The sequence below is a fragment of the Salvelinus fontinalis genome, chromosome 11 (genome assembly GCF_029448725.1).
Source record: "Salvelinus fontinalis isolate EN_2023a chromosome 11, ASM2944872v1, whole genome shotgun sequence".
Taxonomy (NCBI): domain Eukaryota; kingdom Metazoa; phylum Chordata; class Actinopteri; order Salmoniformes; family Salmonidae; genus Salvelinus; species Salvelinus fontinalis.
The window spans coordinates 182,834-202,650 of record NC_074675.1 but is presented as its reverse complement, the minus strand read 5'-3'; the positions used below and the strand labels follow the sequence as shown (position 1 = coordinate 202,650).

The window sequence follows — 19,817 nt, the reverse complement described above, 5'->3', positions numbered from 1 at the left end:
GTTAACTCTGATATAACAGTACTCTACTATATACTGTGTTAACTCTGATATAACAGTACTCTACTATATACTGTGTTAACTCTGATATAACAGTACTATATACTCTCTTAACTCTGGTATAACAGTACTCTACTATATACTGTGTTAACTCTGGTATAACAGTACTCTACTATATACTGTGTTAACTCTGATATAACAGTACTATATACTCTCTTAACTCTGGTATAACATTACTCTACTATATACTGTCTTAACTCTGATATAACAGTACTCTACTATATACTGTGTTAACTCTGGTATAACAGTACTCTACTATATACTGTGTTAACTCTGATATAACAGTACTATATACTCTCTTAACTCTGATATAACAGTACTATATACTCTCTTAACTCTGGTATAACAGTACTCTACTATATACTGTGTTAACTCTGGTATAACAGTACTATACTATATACTGTGTTAACTCTGGTATAACAGTACTATACTATATACTGTCTTAACTCTGGTATAACAGTACTATACTATATACTGTCTTAACTCTGATATAACAGTACTCTACTATATACTACTGTGTTAACTCTGATATAACAGTACTATATACTGTCTTAACTCTGATATAACAGTACTATATACTGTCTTAACTCTGGTATAACAGTACTATATACTGTCTTAACTCTGATATAACAGTACTCTACTATATACTGTGTTAACTCTGATATAACAGTACTCTACTATATACTGTGTTAACTCTGATATAACAGTACTCTACTATATACTGTGTTAACTCTGGTATAACAGTACTCTACTATATACTACTGTCTTAACTCTGATATAACGGAACTCTCTTCTCATAACTACTGAATGTACAGAACAGATGATAATCCCACACAGACCCTTGTGAAGAAGAAGGCATATGGAATGGAGACACGGCGTAAATGTATTCCCTGACATAAACACGTCGCTGCTTCAATGACTAAGCTAATCTAGGTCTCACGCTGCCTGAACAATCATCTCAATATCAATTAAAAAAGGCAATTAAGCTCCCTCTCCATTAGCCCTCCTTCCACTTCTCATTCCCTTGATCCCTCCATTCCCTACATCCTATGATCACTCCTTCACCGCCTCCCTCCATCCCTTGATCTCTCCATCTCTCTATCCCTCCATCATTTCATTTCTCCATCCCTCCATTTCTCCATTCTATCAGTTGCCAGCCAACTTCCCACCGCCTTGGTGTGCTGCTCTGTGGCTGAAAACCAAAAGAGCCCCATGTCTCCAAGTTTTTCAAAGGAAAAGCAAAGTTTGTATCAGGTTTTGGATTTCACTCCCTAAACCATTAAAATCAGAGAGAGAGAGAGGGGTAGAGAGAGAGAGAGCGAGAGTGTGAGAGTGTGAGAGAGAAAGAGAGAGAGAGAGAGAGAGAGAGAGAGAGAGAGAGGACGAGAGAGAGAGAGAGTGTGAGAGAGAGAGTGAGAGAGAGAGACAGAGAGAGAGTTTGAGAGCGAGAGGGAGAGAGAGAGAGAGAGAGAAAAAGAGAGAGAAAGAGAGAGAGAGAGAGAGTGTGTGAGAGAGAGAGGGAGAGAGAGGGAGAGAGAGAGACAGTAGAGAGAGAGAGTGTGAGAGTGTTAGAGTGTGAGAAAGAGGTAGAGAGAGACAGTAGAGAGAGAGAGAGGTAAAGAGAGAGAGGTAAAGAGAGAGAGGTAAAGAGAGAGAGAGAGAGAGAGAGAGAGAGAGAGAGAGAGAGAGAGAGAGAGAGAGACGGTGGTTGTCAGAGGCTGAAAGGCCCAGCAGGCTACTCTTATTGTAGAGATGAAAGGAGAGGCAGAGGTGAGGCAGGAGGAGACAGCGGATCGAAGGAGGTATTAGGACAGTGGTCAAGGGCGTTAAGTGTGTTTGGGATGATGGTGAACCCGTGGGAAAACGACAGAACCTGACTGGACCGTCTCCAGCCTCGCTGGGCTGTGTCTGGGAAACGCCTGCACGCTGCAGAGCAAACACTATTTTCTCCTACAGTAAAGACTTCTGGCTCACTAGACAAGACAGTCGGGTGAAGTATCAGTGGGAATGGACAGGGATGGGAACTAACCACATACAGCACTTTGAGTTCACCTAGACCTGATCCCAGATCTGTTTGTGCTCTCGCCAACTCCATCGATTGTCAAGCTAAACATGGCATGACAGGGAGCTGTGACAGGGAGTTGTGACAGGGAGTTGTGACATGGAGTTGTGACAGGGAGTTGTGACAGGGAGTTGTGACAGGGAGCTGTGACAGGGAGCTGTGACAGGGAGTTATGACAGGGAGCTGTGACAGGGAGTTGTGACAGAGAGTTGTGACAGGGAGTTGTGACAGGGAGTTGTGACAGGGAGCTGTGACAGGGAGTTGTGACAGGGAGCTGTGACAGGGAGTTGTGACAGGGAGCTGTGACAGGGAACTGTGACAGGGAACTGTGACAGGGAACTGTGACAGGGAGTTGTGACATGGAGATGTGACAGAGAGTTGTGACAGGGAGTTGTGACAGGGAGCTGTGACAGAGAGTTGTGACAGAGAGTTGTGACAGGGAGTTGTGACAGGGAGTTGTGACGGGGAGCTGTGACGGGGAGCTGTGACAGGGAGTTGTGACAGGGAGTTGTGACAGGGAGTTGTGACATGGAGTTGTGACAGGGAGCTGTGACAGGGAGCTGTGACAGAGAGTTGTGACAGAGAGTTGTGACAGGGAGCTGTGACAGGGAGCTGTGACAGGGAGCTGTGACAGGGAGTTGTGACAGGGAACTCTGACAGGGAGCTGTGACAGGGAGCTGTGACAGGGAGTTGTGACAGGGAACTCTGACAGGGAACTGTGACAGGGAGTTGTGACAGGGAGTTGTGACAGGGAACTCTGACAGGGAGCTGTGACAGGGAGCTGTGACAGGGAGCTGTGACAGGGAGTTGTGACAGGGAGTTGTGACATGGAGTTGTGACAGGGAGTTGTGACAGGGAGTTGTGACAGGGAACTCTGACAGGGAGTTGTGACAGGGAGCTGTGACAGGGAGCTTTGACAGAGAGTTGGCATGATAACACAAACAGACTGGCGCTCAGGCTACTGTCCCCCTCCCTTACACTATAAAACGCTTTGAGCACCGAACTAGAATGTAAAAGCTCTATATAAAATCTATCAATATTTATCCAATATTACGATGGCTGTTATGCAAACTATTTGTTACAGTACTATAAAACCTAATGTCCTGTCCTGTACCTCTGTTCTGAAACACGTTGTCTGCCTGCATCCCAGATGGCACCCTATTCCTTATGAAGTAGTGCACTACTGTAGAGGGCTCTCGTCTAAAGTAGTGCACTATATAGGGAATAGGGCTCTGGTGTAAAGTAGTGCATTATATAGGGAATAGGGCTCTGGTCTAAAGTAGTGTACTATATAGGGAATAGGGCTCTGGTCTAAAGTAGTCCATTATATAGGGAATAGGGCTCTGGTCTAAAGTAATGCATTATATAGGGAATAGGGCTCTGGTCTAAAGTAGTGCATTATATAGGGAATAGGGCTCTGGTCTAAAGTAGTGCATTATATAGGGAATAGGGCTCTGGTCTAAAGTAGTGCACCATATAGGGAATAGGGTTCCATTTGCGACGAAAACCTGGTTTGTCGTCACGGTCGATCCAATCATGTGTAATTAGCATTGATTTACAAATCACTGAAGTCATGTCCTGTAATGATCCCCCAGCTGCCCCGGTGCAGCGCTCTGCTGAACGTACGGTATAAGTCACCAAGTCACTTATTTACCAGGCTGGATGTTAGGCGTGTTGTTAGGCGTGTGGATGTTAGGCGTGTTGTTAGGCGTGTGGATGTTAGGCGTGTGGATGTTAGGCGTGTGGATGTTAGGCGTGTGGATGTTAGGCGTGTTGTTAGGCGTGTTGTTAGGCGTGTTGTTAGGCGTGTGGATGTTAGGCGTGTTGTTAGGCGTGTGGATGTTAGGCGTGTGGATGTTAGGCGTGTGGATGTTAGGCGTGTTGTTAGGCGTGTGGATGTTAGGCGTGTGGATGTTAGGCGTGTGGATGTTAGGTGTGTGGATGTTAGGCGTGTGGATGTTAGGCGTGTGGATGTTAGGCGTGTTGTTAGGCGTGTGGATGTTAGGCGTGTTGTTAGGCGTGTTGTTAGGCGTGTGGATGTTAGGCGTGTTGTTAGGCGTGTTGTTAGGCGTGTGGATGTTAGGCGTGTTGTTAGGCGTGTTGTTAGGCATGTTGTTAGGCGTGTTGTTAGGCGTGTTGTTAGGCGTGTTGTTAGGCGTGTGGATGTTAGGCGTGTGGATGTTAGGCGTGTGGATGTTAGGCGTGTGGATGTTAGGCGTGTGGATGTTAGGCGTGTGGATGTTAGGCGTGTTGTTAGGCGTGTGGATGTTAGGCGTGTGGATGTTAGGCGTGTTGTTAGGCGTGTGGCTGTTAGGCGTGTTGTTAGGCGTGTTGTTAGGCGTGTGGATGTTAGGCGTGTGGATGTTAGGCGTGTTGTTAGGCGTGTGGCTGTTAGGCGTGTGGCTTTTAGGCGTGTTGTTAGGCGTGTGGATATTAGGCGTGTTGTTAGGCGTGTTGTTAGGCGTGTGGCTGTTAGGCGTGTGGCTGTGTGACCGACCTGTTGCTGGGAGCCGTTGTTCAATATGCAGAGTTCAGATGACGGTAACCTGACATGACACTGACGATCAGCGTGGCTCACAAAATGGCGCCCTATTTCTATAAATAGTGACCCTATGGAAGCTGCTTAAAATAAGTGCACTATAAAGGAAATGAGATGACCTTTGAGACGCACACTTTGTTATTTTGAAGTGTCACAGAACAGAAGTTGGTGGTTCAAGTCATCAGATATAAGTCAGATAAAGCTAACACACACACACACACACACACACACACACACACACACACTCCCCCTTCCATTGCTCATGGTAAATGACACACACACACACACACACTCCCCCGTCCCCTGCTCATGGTAAATGACACACACACACTCCCCCTTCAACTGCTCATGGTAAATGACACACACACACACACTCACACACTCCCCCTTCCACTGCTCATGGTAAATGACACACACTCCCCCTTCAACTGCTCATGGTAAATGACACACACACACACACAACCCCTTCCACTGCTCATGGTAAATGACACACACACACACACACAACCCCTTCCACTGCTCATGGTAAATTACACAGACACACACACACACTCCCCCTTCCCCTGCTCATGGTCAATGCATGAGGCAGTATCTGCAGCACATGGCCAGACTGACACACCCATTGGCCTATTGACTGACTGCGGTCCAGTCAATGTTGTGTGTGTGTGTGTGTGTGTGTGTGTGTGTGTGTGTGTGTGTGTGTGTGTGTGTGTGTGTGTGTGTGTGTGTGTGTGTGTGTGTGTGTGTGTGTGTGTGTGTGTGTGTGTGTGTGTGTGTCTGTGTCTGTGTCTGTGTCTGTGTCTGTGTCTGTGTGTGTGTCTGTGTGTGTGTGTGTGTGTGTGTGTGTGTGTTTGTATGTGGGTGGCCCTGACCTTCTAACTGACTGACCAATGGAACAAGGTCTTGCTGCACGGGTCTTATAGAATAAATGACTGACCAATGTAGCAAGGTCCTGGTACCTTGGTTGATTGAGGCCTGCAGATACGGTGCCGTATGGCGTGAGGTCTGAGGAGGACGTGGCCGTAACACTACACTACACGATGATGTGGTGGCCGTAACACTACACTACATGATGATGTGGTGGCCGTAACACTACACTACACTATACGATGATGTGGTGGCCGTGTCACTACACTACACGATGATGTGGTGGCCGTAACACTACACTACACTATACGATGATGTGGTGTCCGTAACACTACACTACACGATGATGTGGTGGCCGTAACACTACACTACACGATGATGTGGTGGCCGTAACACTACACTACACTACACTATACGATGATGCGGTGGCCGTAACACTACACTACACTACACGATGATGTGGTGGCCGTAACACTACACTACACGATGATGTGGTGGCCGTAACACTACACTACACGATGATGTGGTGGCCGTAACACTACACTATACGATGATGTGGTGGCCGTAACACTACACTACACGATGATGTGGTGGCCGTAACACTACACTACACGATGATGTGGTGGCCGTAACACTACACTACATGATGATGTGGTGGCCGTAACACTACACTACACTACACAATGATGTGGTGGCCGTAACACTACACTACACGATGATGTGGTGGCCGTAACACTACACTACACGATGATGCGGTGGCCGTAACACTACACTACACTACACAATGATGTGGTGGCCGTAACACTACACTACACTACACGATGATGTGGTGGCCGTAACACTACACTACACTACACGATGATGTGGTGGCCGTAACACTACACTACACTACACGATGATGTGGTGGCCGTAACACTACAAGATGATGTGGTGGCCGTAACACTACACTACACGATGATGTGGTGGCCGTAACACTACAAGATGATGTGGTGGCCGTAACACTACACTACACTATGATGTGGTGGCCGTAACACTACACTACACGATGATGTGGTGGCCGTAACACTACACTACACGATGATGTGGTGGCCGTAACACTACACTACACGATGATGTGGTGGCCGTAACACTACACTACACGATGATGTGGTGGCCGTAACACTACACTACACGATGATGTGGTGGCCGTAACACTACACTACACTATGATGTGGTGGCCGTAACACTACACTACACTACATGATGATGTGGTGGCCGTAACACTACACTACACTACACAATGATGTGGTGGCCGTAACACTACACTACACGATGATGTGGTGGCCGTAACACTACACTACACTACACAATGATGTGGTGGCCGTAACACTACACTACACTACACTATGATGTGGTGGCCGTAACACTACACTACACGATGATGTGGTGGCCGTAACACTACACTACACGATGATGTGGTGGCCGTAACACTACACTACAGTACACAATGATGTGGTGGCCATAACACTACACTACACTATGATGTGGTGGCCGTAACACTACACTACACGATGATGTGGTGGCCGTAACACTACACTACACTACACAATGATGTGGTGGCCGTAACACTACACTACACGATGATGTGGTGGCCGTAACACTACACTACACGATGATGTGGTGGCCGTAACACTACACTACATGATGATGTGGTGGCCGTAACACTACACTACACGATGATGCGGTGGCCGTAACACTACACTACACTACACGATGATGTGGTGGCCGTAACACTACACGATGATGTGGTGGCCGTAACACTACACTACACGATGATGTGGTGGCCGTAACACTACACTACACGATGATGTGGTGGCCGTAACACTACACTACACGATGATGTGGTGGCCGTAACACTACACTACACTACACGATGATGTGGTGGCCGTAACACTACACGATGATGTGGTGGCCGTAACACTACACTACACGATGATGTGGTGGCCGTAACACTAAACTACACTATGATGTGGTGGCCGTAACACTACACTACACGATGATGTGGTGGCCGTAACACTACACTACACGATGATGTGGTGGCCGTAACACTACAAGATGATGTGGTGGCCGTAACACTACACTACATGATGATGTGGTGGCCGTAACACTACACTACACGATGATGTGGTGGCCGTAACACTACACTACACGATGATGTGGTGGCCGTAACACTACACTACACGATGATGTGGTGGCCGTAACACTACACTACACGATGATGTGGTGGCCGTAACACTACACTACACGATGATGTGGTGGCCGTAACACTACACTACACGATGATGTGGTGGCCGTAACACTACACTACACTACACTACACTACACTACACTACACGATGATGTGGTGGCCGTAACACTACACTACACGATGATGTGGTGGCCGTAACACTACACTACACGATGATGTGGTGGCCGTAACACTACACGATGATGTGGTGGCCGTAACACTACACTACACTACACAATGATGTGGTGGCCGTAACACTACACGATGATGTGGTGGCCGTAACACTACAAGATGATGTGGTGGCCGTAACACTACACTACACTATGATGTGGTGGCCGTAACACTACAAGATGATGTGGTGGCCGTAACACTACACTAAACGATGATGTGGTGGCCGTAACACTACACTACACGATGATGTGGTGGCCGTAACACTACACTACACGATGATGTGGTGGCCGTAACACTACACTACACGATGATGCGGTGGCCGTAACACTACACTACACGATGATGTGGTGGCCGTAACACTACACTACACGATGATGTGGTGGCCGTAACACTACACTACACGATGATGTGGTGGCCGTAACACTACACTACACTACACAATGATGTGGTGGCCGTAACACTACACTACACTACACAATGATGTGGTGGCCGTAACACTACACTACACTACACTACACCACACTACACTACACTACACTAGACTACACTACACGATGCTGCGTTATGAGTCCAATAAAACAGACTGCAACGCTGTCACGGTTTGTGTTCAACCACTGAATGTGAATATTGGACAGAGGCTCCCAGAAGGACTTACTGCTGAGAGCACTTATCTGGCTATTTATTCTACATTTGATTCTATAATTACTGCCGATGTCAATATGTTACTTCATGTAAAGTAACACTGCAGCTACAAACAGACTCATTCACTAAGGAACTTCTTTGCAAATATCAATTTAGGAGACATGTTGGTTTAGAAATCAACAGAAGTAGGACTAGATCGACTGAATGTGTGGTCAGGCATGAAAGGCCAATTGGGGTACAGTATAAATAGTAACACATGTAAATATATATATTTGTCAGTGTTTATCTTTAAATAGTTTCCTTGTTTAACTCCATTGGTCCCACAGTGAAAAAGCAGAAATTCACTACTTTCATTCATCTGCTTAGTCTGCCCTCATATTTACAGTAGCCTCACCATTGACGTAGTTTTACCAACGACAACAAAAATCATGATAACCAAGGCAAAAACTATTTGACAAACAGTTACATTCATGAGTTTTATTGACAAAGGTCCTCCGAGTAAAAATGTTATAAGATGTAATGTATAAGAGTGCTGTAAGTACAGAAAGTGTTTGCTCAGTGAGAAATGAATATCCAACTAGTCGGTGACGACTGTGTGGAGGTTGTGACAGAAAATACATGAGCTATTTACAGTATTATAGACACCATGCCCTGGGATTTACTATGGTCTTCTATGTAGATGAACCCCTTACAGTATTATAGAAACTGTGCCCTGGGATTTACTATGGTCTTCTATGTAGAAGAACCCCTTACATTATTATAGACACTATGACCTGGGATTTACTATGGTCTTCTATGTAGATTAACCCCTTACAGTATTATAGAAACTATGTCCTGGGATTTCCTATGGTCTTCTATGTAGATTAACCCTTACAGTATTATAGAAACTATGTCCTGGGATTTCCTATGGTCTTCTATGTAGATTAACCCTTACAGTATTATAGTCACACTATGTCCTGGGATTTACTATTATCTTCTATGTAGATGAACCCCTTACAGTATTATAGAAACTGTGCCCTGGGATTTACTATGGTCTTCTATGTAGAAGAACCCCTTACATTATTATAGACACTATGACCTGGGATTTACTATGGTCTTCTATGTAGATTAACCCCTTACAGTATTATAGAAACTATGTCCTGGGATTTCCTATGGTCTTCTATGTAGATTAACCCTTACAGTATTATAGAAACTATGTCCTGGGATTTCCTATGGTCTTCTATGTAGATTAACCCTTACAGTATTATAGAAACTGTGCCCTGGGATTTACTATGGTCTTCTATGTAGATTAACCCTTACAGTATTACAGACACACTATGTCCTGGGATTTCCTATGGTCTTCTATGTAGATTAACCCTTACAGTATTATAGACACACTATGTCCTGGGATTTCCTATGGTCTTCTATGTAGAAGAACCCATTACCTTCTAATGACTCTTGTGTGGCCTGTGAGCGTCATCATAGAGCAAAACAGGTGCGTGTTAGTGGGAGGCTTTTCATAGATGGGTCATAACAGTTTGTTTTCAAAACGTTTGGAATTTACAAACGTTTTTTTTTTGTGAGAACCGTTTTCGGGATCTCACAAACACCGTTTCCCTGTCTCACAAACACTGTTTCCCTGTCTCACAAACACTGTTTCCCTGTCTCACAAACACCGTTTCCCTGTCTCACAAACACTGTTTCCCTGTCTCACAAACACTGTTTCCCTGTCTCACAAACACCGTTTCCCTGTCTCACAAACACCGTTTCCCTGTCTCACAAACACTGTTTCCCTGTCTCACAAACACTGTTTCCCTGTCTCACAAACACCGTTTCCCTGTCTCACAAACACTGTTTCCCTGTCTCACAAACACCGTTTCCCTGTCTCACAAACACTGTTTCCCTGTCTCACAAACACCGTTTCCCTGTCTCACAAACACTGTTTCCCTGTCTCACAAACACTGTTTCCCTGTCTCACAAACACCGTTTCCCTGTCTCACAAACACCGTTTCCCTGTCTCACAAACACCGTTTCCCTGTCTCAGAAACACCGTTTCCCTGTCTCAGAAACATTGCTCTAGGCTGTTGATATCTTTTGTAGGACGTATCGTTTTGAAACCAAAATGTACTTTATCAGGGTATTATACAATGTTATGCTTAATTTAGAAAATGCCACCAGAGGGTGTCAGAGTTGAACAGGCTAGCGCAGTGCCTCATTACTCACACATACTAATGGTTGGTTCTCAGCGGATACAGAACAACATGTTTTAAAGGGGCTAGAAGCACAAAACGGGCGCGTATTACTGTGGGACTCAACTGACAGCGTTACACACTGCTTTGTAGTAGGCACTTGGGTTGAGAGCCAGACATGACAGCGTAAAACGTGTTCAAAAGCAAAGGCTACTCTGTAATATAATGTCTAATCCGTTTCATTTGGGGGGGGGGGGGGGGGGGGGGACAAATACGGCTAGTGGACTGTACAGGCTACAAACACAATGCTAACTCACACGTCATCATGCCATGGGGTGTGGATGCATAGCGTAACTGTAATGTAAATGGTTACCTTCTCTCTCCTTGCAGAATATATGAGCTGCGGAAAAATCCCAGGAGTTCACTTTCTATTTGAGCGTCGAAAGTAATGTTTACTTTATACGTCCTCATGGGCTTCAGTTCCCTGTGCAGAGCGATCACATAAACCTGGTTGCCTGGGTAATGGAATTGGCGGTGGATTCTCATGACACCGGGTTTTTTATTATCCGAGTAAACCGCCACTTTCTCCACCTCGAGGCGGTCCGTGTGAAGCACTATGAATTTGGTAGAGTTCACACACTCGAATTCAATGTTCACTTCCCCGGAGAATGTAAAGTTATCCATGTTCACTGAGAGACGCAGGTCGTAGTGCCGGGGCCGGAGAGATGTCGGTAACCGGAGGTGTCTCCACGGCTGGGCTTCTTCATCTTTGTGGTTCCCGTTTCCATCCCGTGACCCGTTGAACTTGGCGTTAGAGCCATTGGCCCCTCGTGAGCTGCTCTCCCCGGCGCACTCCTCGAACCGGACGCTGAGGAGAACCGCGATGGCCGTGACGACGATGAGGGTGAGGATGGAGATGGCGAACCCCAGGACCAGTTTCTTGTGGACGGTGATGCTTCGCTCCGTGGTCCGGGGCCGAACCACCATGCTATCGGCCCATTGGTCCGACAGGCCTCTGCCGTTCCTCATGTTATTATCCTCTATCCCCATCGGAGTGAATGATAAGCCCTTGTTGCCAAGCTTATCCTCCAAAGACATACTCTGCCGACTCAGAATATGAGGTTTGGTTGGGGTCCGGGCGCAAAAGGGAAACGAAATCCCGATAACAGAGTGTCATCAGTCAGGTGTAATAGCTGCCACTTAGAATAGTCGTAAATGTGTCGCGGAGATGAGCACGGCTGATGCCCTGTTGAAGTGCCCGGCGGTAGCAATGCGACGCGGAATCATAAAAGTGCCCAAAATCAACTTTCCTGGTAGATTGAAATCAAGGTTTAAATCACAAGCACGAGTATTTGAGTTTAATCTGCTATCCACATTGTTATCTATCTGCCTTCACGGCCTCCGTCTCCGCGCACACAAAGTGTTGCACAGAACACAATCCATCGCGGGGACTGATGCTGCTGGTGCTGATGCTGCTGTTACTGATGGTCCTCACCCTCCGAGCTGTGTGCTCATATTGAGAGCTGCTCCCACATCTACAATATAAAGGACTCCCTCTCTCCGTCTTTCTCTCTCGCTCTCGTTCTCTCGCTCCGTCTTTCTCTCTCGCTCTCGTTCTCTCTCTCCGTCTTTCTCTCTCGCTCTCGTTCTCTCGCTCCGTCTTTCTCTCTCGCTCTCGTTCTCTCGCTCCGTCTTTCTCTCTCGCTCTCGTTCTCTCGCTCCGTCTTTCTCTCTCGTTCTCGCTCTCTCTCTCGTTCTCGCTCCGTCTCTCTCTCTCTCTCTCTCTCTCTCCGTCTCTCTCTCTCTCTCTCTCTCTCATTCAGCGCCGTATGAATCTCAGCCTACTTCTTCTTGTAAGAAGGAACTCACGACGGATTTCAACCAGTTAGGAGAAAAAAACAATTACCAAGGACAGAGAGCGAATGAGTTTCCCCTCTTGCTTTGCCAGAGAACAAATAGACCTAGATCATTGCGAAATGCGCAGTAGGACAGAGTAGGAGAGCTCTCCCTCCCTCCGTGCAGAATAGCGGGCTCATCTCCTCGCTCCGTGAGATACTGTAGGATGGATAGAAACAACGTCTCGTCAGGAAACTATATAGGTCTATGTGGGAAAAGACTTCAGCTGTAGTCAAGTGCTGAAACCGTCAAGTGACGGGGGGGGGGGGGGGGGGGGTACGGCGGGCAACACACAGCAGTGGTGCAGCAGCCTTCCCTAGAACACAGTATTGAACCCCATCGGGCAGCCTGCCACCTATTCACAGCCTACCTAAATACACTACATCATGGCATTGATGCTGAGCGTGATAATGACGATAGTAGACTTTTTTAACAACCACTATCAATAATACCATAGCCTATCTGCACATTTACGCACGGACATTACGCACGGATATAGGGGTAATTTGACACGAGCATGAATCTAAAATATGTGATACATTGTAAAAAAAAATATATAGAATCTCAGAAAGACTTTATTACAGTGGCTTCAGTGACTCCAGATAAGTGATATCAATGGCTGTGGTCTCCTGTAACACTCATTTGATGTTCGCCATCTTGTGGACCTGGAACAAAGCGCAGCCTAATTGTTGATAATTTCCCAGCCAGTACGCACACTGAGGGTGTCATTATTCCTATTTCCGTAAACACTTTTCTCAAACCAGCTCAACTAATAGTCACGTACGAGTCTGTAGAAGATACGCTGTGTTTTGTCATTGGTCTGGAGGCCTGTAATAGAAACATGTATAACGTGAATTCTCTATTCAGCCCCAAGAAACAAAATATAGCTGCTTCTACACCTGCATTGCTTGCTGTTTGGGGTTTTAAGGCTGGGTTTCTGTACAGCACTTTGAGATATCAGCTGATGTACGAAGGGCTATATAAATACATTTGATTTGATTTGAGTTACAAGAACAACATACTTACAGTTGATTGGGTCGTTATTTGATTCAGAGTTAGCAGCGGTGGGTCTTCCTGTTGAATCTCCACGTAGGAACTTTTCTCTAAACTCTGAAATAATCCATCTGATTACTGAACAAACATAGAGATGTGGACAGTAACACACTAATATCTGTTTATATCCACACGGTGCATTGGCAGCACAAACTGCAAATCATGCCATACATACACTATCCCTGGAAAAGGTCATTAACAGTGACTAATGGTGTTTTACCAATGTGTGTCCCAAATGGCACGCCTAATCCCTATATAGTGCACTACTTTTGACCAAGGTCCATAGGGTGCCATTTGGGACACAAGCCATATGAGCAGCTCGCCGCCTCTCCCTCAGTAACAGTTTAAGTGGAGTGAGACAGACCGAGGTGAAACAGTCACCACATCTGTAATGGACATGGAGAACGAGGAATTCTCACAGCACAACATAATCAATACGAGTCCTTAACGACACCAGCAGCAGCAGCCAGACCCAGCAGCCATTTAGCTGTGTATGGGGAATGGTTCACTATTCATATTTACACTAACTCTCCAGTGTTTTCAGATGTCTATGAAATATGACCTAGAATTAAATAGAATATAATGAAATAGTTTTCCTTGCACAAAAAAAAAAGAAGTGGTAATTAATTATATTAAAAAGCTGCTTTTTCTGTGTTGGAATGGTGTGGTCGTACCCCAACAACAGAATGGTGTGGTCGTACCCCAACAACAGAATGGTGTGGTCGTACCCCAACAACAGAATGGTGTGGTCGTACCCCAACAACAGAATGGTGTGGTCGTACCCCAACAACAGAATGGTGAGGTCGTACCCCAACAGAATTGTGTAGTCGTACCCCAACAACAGAATGGTGTGGCCGTACCCCTACAACAGAATGGTGTGGTCGTACCTCAACAACAGAATGGTGTGGTCGTACCCCAACAACAGAATGGTGTGGTCGTACCCCTACAACAGAATGGTGTGGTCGTACCCCAACAGAATTGTGTGGTCGTACCCCAACAACAGAATGGTGTGGTCGTACCCCAACAACAGAATGGTGTGGTCGTACCCCAACAGAATTGTGTGGTCGTACCCCAACAACAGAATGGTGTGGTCGTACCCCAACAACAGAATGGTGTGGTCGTACCCCAACAACAGAATGGTGTGGCCGTACCCCAACAACAGAATGGTGTGGCCGTACCCCAACAACAGAATGGTGTGGGCGTACCCCAACAACAGAATGGTGTGAGCGTACCCCAACAACAGAACGGTGTTGACGTACCCCAACAACAGAATGGTGTGGGCGTACCTCAACAACAGAATGGTGTGGTCGTACCCCAACAATAGAATGGTGTGAGCGTACCCCAACAACAGAATGGTGTGGACGTATACCGGTCATACAAAAATATTAATGCGAGTAGATCGCTGATTGGTCAGTTCATTCTCCTCGGGAGAATGACATCATCCTCTATGAGTAAATAGCAAGTATTTTTAAATAGTGTGTTTTAGCTGAATCAACAACATTATTTGGGTATAAGTTAACAGAATATGAACTTATAAAAGTTAGATTTTCAGTGGTGGTGGTCTGTGACATGGTTCAGTAGTATCAGTGTAGTGGTTCAGTAGTATCAGTGTAGTGGTTCAGTAGTATCAGTGTGTAGTAGTGTTTCAGTAGTATCAGTGTGTAGTAGTGGTTCAGTAGTATCAGTGTAGTGGTTCAGTAGTATCAGTGTGTAGTAGTGGTTCAGTAGTATCAGTGTAGTGGTTCAGTAGTATCAGTGTGTAGTAGTGTTTCAGTAGTATCAGTGTAGTGGTTCAGTAGTATCAGTGTAGTGGTTCAGTAGTATAAGTGTGTAGTAGTGGTTCAGTAGTATCAGTGTAGTGGTTCAGTAGTATCAGTGTAGTGGTTCAGTAGTATCAGTGTAGTGGTTCAGTAGTATCAGTGTGTTGTGGTAGTATCAGTGTAGTGGTTCAGTAGTATCAGTGTAGTGGTTCAGTAGTATCAGTGTAGTGGTTCAGTAGTATCAGTGTAGTGGTTCAGTAGTATCAGTGTAGTGGTTCAGTAGTATCAGTGTAGTGGTTCAGTAGTATCAGTGTAGTGGTTCAGTAGTATCAGTGTGTAGTAGTGGTTCAGTAGTATCAGTGTAGTGGTTCAGTAGTATTAGTGTAGTGGTTCAGTAGTATTAGTGTAGTGGTTCAGTAGTATCAGTGTAGTGGTTCAGTAGTATCAGTGTAGTGGTTCAGTAGTATCAGTGTAGTGGTTCAGTAGTATCAGTGTGTAGTAGTGTTTCAGTAGTATCAGTGTAGTGGTTCAGTAGTATTAGTGTAGTGGTTCAGTAGTATCAGTGTGTAGTAGTGTTTCAGTAGTATCAGTGTGTAGTAGTGGGTCAGTAGTATCAGTGTAGTGGTTCAGTAGTATCAGTGTGTAGTAGTGGTTCAGTAGTATCAGTGTAGTGGTCCAGTAGTATCAGTGTGTAGTAGTGTTTCAGTAGTATCAGTGTGTAGTAGTGGTTCAGTAGTATCAGTGTAGTGGTTCAGTAGTATCAGTGTGTAGTAGTGTTTCAGTAGTATCAGTGTGTAGTAGTGGTTCAGTAGTATCAGTGTAGTGGTTCAGTAGTATCAGTGTGTAGTAGTGGTTCAGTAGTATCAGTGTAGTGGTTCAGTAGTATCAGTGTGTAGTAGTGTTTCAGTAGTATCAGTGTAGTGGTTCAGTAGTATCAGTGTAGTGGTTCAGTAGTATAAGTGTGTAGTAGTGGTTCAGTAGTATCAGTGTAGTGGTTCAGTAGTATCAGTGTAGTGGTTCAGTAGTATCAGTGTAGTGGTTCAGTAGTATCAGTGTAGTGGTTCAGTAGTATCAGTGAAGTGGTTCAGTAGTATCAGTGTAGTGGTTCAGTAGTATCAGTGTAGTGGTTCAGTAGTATCAGTGTAGTGGTTCAGTAGTATCAGTGTGTAGTAGTGTTTCAGTAGTATTAGTGTAGTGGTTCAGTAGTATCAGTGTAGTGGTTCAGTAGTATCAGTGTAGTGGTTCAGTAGTATCAGTGTAGTGGTTCAGTAGTATCAGTGTAGTGGTTCAGTAGTATCAGTGTGTAGTAGTGGTTCAGTAGTATCAGTGTGTAGTAGTGGTTCAGTAGTATCAGTGTAGTGGTTCAGTAGTATCAGTGTAGTGGTTCAGTAGTATCAGTGTAGTGGTTCAGTAGTATCAGTGTAGTGGTTCAGTAGTATCAGTGTAGTGGTTCAGTAGTATCAGTGTAGTGGTTCAGTAGTATCAGTGTGTAGTAGTGTTTCAGTAGTATTAGTGTAGTGGTTCAGTAGTATCAGTGTAGTGGTTCAGTAGTATCAGTGTAGTGGTTCAGTAGTATTAGTGTAGTGGTTCAGTAGTATCAGTGTAGTGGTTCAGTAGTATCAGTGTAGTGGTTCAGTAGTATCAGTGTAGTAGTTCAGTAGTATCAGTGTGTAGTGGTTCAGTAGTATCAGTGTAGTGGTTCAGTAGTATTAGTGTAGTGGTTCAGTAGTATCAGTGTGTAGTAGTGTTTCAGTAGTATCAGTGTGTAGTAGTGGTTCAGTAGTATCAGTGTAGTGGTTCAGTAGTATTAGTGTAGTGGTTCAGTAGTATTAGTGTAGTGGTTCAGTAGTATCAGTGTAGTGGTTCAGTAGTATCAGTGTAGTGGTTCAGTAGTATCAGTGTGTAGTAGTGTTTGAGTAGTATCAGTGTGTAGTAGTGGTTCAGTAGTATCAGTGTAGCGGTTCAGTAGTATCAGTGTAGTGGTTCAGTAGTATCAGTGTAGTGGTTCAGTAGTATCAGTGTAGTGGTTCAGTAGTATCAGTGTAGTGGTTCAGTAGTATCAGTGTAGTGGTTCAGTAGTATCAGTGTGTAGTAGTGGTTCAGTAGTATCAGTGTAGTGGTTCATTAGTATCAGTGTAGTGGTTCAGTAGTATCAGTGTAGTGGTTCAGTAGTATCAGTGTGTAGTAGTGGTTCAGTAGTATCAGTGTAGTGGTTCATTAGTATCAGTGTAGTGGTTCAGTAGTATCAGTGTAGTGGTTCAGTAGTATCAGTGTATAGTAGTGGTTCAGTAGTATCAGTGTAGTGGTTCAGTAGTATCAGTGTAGTGGTTCAGTAGTATCAGTGTAGTGGTTCAGTAGTATCAGTGTAGTGGTTCAGTATTATCAGTGTAGTGGTGCAGTAGTATCAGTGTGTAGTAGTGGTTCAGTAGTATCAGTGTAGTGGTTCAGTAGTATCAGTGTGTAGTAGTGGTTCAGTAGTATCAGTGTAGTGGTTCAGTAGTATCAGTGTGTAGTAGTGTTTCAGTAGTATCAGTGTAGTGGTTCAGTAGTATCAGTGTAGTGGTTCAGTAGTATCAGTGTAGTGGTTCAGTAGTATCAGTGTAGTGGTTCAGTAGTATCAGTGTAGTGGTTCAGTAGTATCAGTGAAGTGGTTCAGTAGTATCAGTGTAGTGGTTCAGTAGTATCAGTGTAGTGGTTCAGTAGTATCAGTGTAGTGGTTCAGTAGTATCAGTGTGTAGTAGTGTTTCAGTAGTATTAGTGTAGTGGTTCAGTAGTATCAGTGTAGTGGTTCAGTAGTATCAGTGTAGTGGTTCAGTAGTATCAGTGTAGTGGTTCAGTAGTATCAGTGTAGTGGTTCAGTAGTATCAGTGTGTAGTAGTGGTTCAGTAGTATCAGTGTGTAGTAGTGGTTCAGTAGTATCAGTGTAGTGGTTCAGTAGTATCAGTGTAGTGGTTCAGTAGTATCAGTGTAGTGGTTCAGTAGTATCAGTGTAGTGGTTCAGTAGTATCAGTGTAGTGGTTCAGTAGTATCAGTGTAGTGGTTCAGTAGTATCAGTGTGTAGTAGTGTTTCAGTAGTATTAGTGTAGTGGTTCAGTAGTATCAGTGTAGTGGTTCAGTAGTATCAGTGTAGTGGTTCAGTAGTATTAGTGTAGTGGTTCAGTAGTATCAGTGTAGTGGTTCAGTAGTATCAGTGTAGTGGTTCAGTAGTATCAGTGTAGTAGTTCAGTAGTATCAGTGTGTAGTGGTTCAGTAGTATCAGTGTAGTGGTTCAGTAGTATTAGTGTAGTGGTTCAGTAGTATCAGTGTGTAGTAGTGTTTCAGTAGTATCAGTGTGTAGTAGTGGTTCAGTAGTATCAGTGTAGTGGTTCAGTAGTATTAGTGTAGTGGTTCAGTAGTATTAGTGTAGTGGTTCAGTAGTATCAGTGTAGTGGTTCAGTAATATCAGTGTAGTGGTTCAGTAGTATCAGTGTGTAGTAGTGTTTGAGTAGTATCAGTGTGTAGTAGTGGTTCAGTAGTATCAGTGTAGCGGTTCAGTAGTATCAGTGTAGTGGTTCAGTAGTATCAGTGTAGTGGTTCAGTAGTATCAGTGTAGTGGTTCAGTAGTATCAGTGTAGTGGTTCAGTAGTATCAGTGTAGTGGTTCAGTAGTATCAGTGTGTAGTAGTGGTTCAGTAGTATCAGTGTAGTGGTTCATTAGTATCAGTGTAGTGGTTCAGTAGTATCAGTGTAGTGGTTCAGTAGTATCAGTGTGTAGTAGTGGTTCAGTAGTATCAGTGTAGTGGTTCATTAGTATCAGTGTAGTGGTTCAGTAGTATCAGTGTAGTGGTTCAGTAGTATCAGTGTATAGTAGTGGTTCAGTAGTATCAGTGTAGTGGTTCAGTAGTATCAGTGTAGTGGTTCAGTAGTATCAGTGTAGTGGTTCAGTAGTATCAGTGTAGTGGTTCAGTATTATCAGTGTAGTGGTGCAGTAGTATCAGTGTGTAGTAGTGGTTCAGTAGTATCAGTGTAGTGGTTCATTAGTATCAGTGTAGTGGTTCAGTAGTATCAGTGTGTAGTAGTATCAGTGTGTAGTAGTGGTTCAGTAGTATTAGTGTAGTGGTTCAGTAGTATCCGTGTAGTGGTTCAGTAGTATCAGTGTAGTGGTTCAGTATTATCAGTGTGTAGTATCAGTGTGTAGTAGTGGGTCAGTAGTATCAGTGTAGTGTTTCAGTAGTATCAGTGTGTAGTAGTGGGTCAGTAGTATCAGTGTAGTGGTTCAGTAGTATCAGTGTAGTGGTGCAGTAGTATCAGTGTAGTGGTTCAGTAGTATCAGTGTGTAGTAGTGGTTCAGTAGTATC

The 19,817-nt window shown here is 44.7% G+C and overlaps 1 protein-coding gene across 1 annotated transcript in view; it reads right to left on the bottom strand.

The window, feature by feature from the left end:
- LOC129864859 (thyrotropin-releasing hormone-degrading ectoenzyme-like) overlaps positions 1–12,665 on the bottom strand; it is a gene marked incomplete in the record, with an annotated part of 320,531 nt that extends 307,866 nt beyond the window's left edge. Inside the window, 1 exon segment of the mRNA XM_055937145.1 lies at positions 11,146–12,665. Coding sequence (XP_055793120.1) covers positions 11,146–11,870 — 725 coding nt within the window.
- Positions 12,666–19,817: the final 7,152 nt, after the last annotated feature.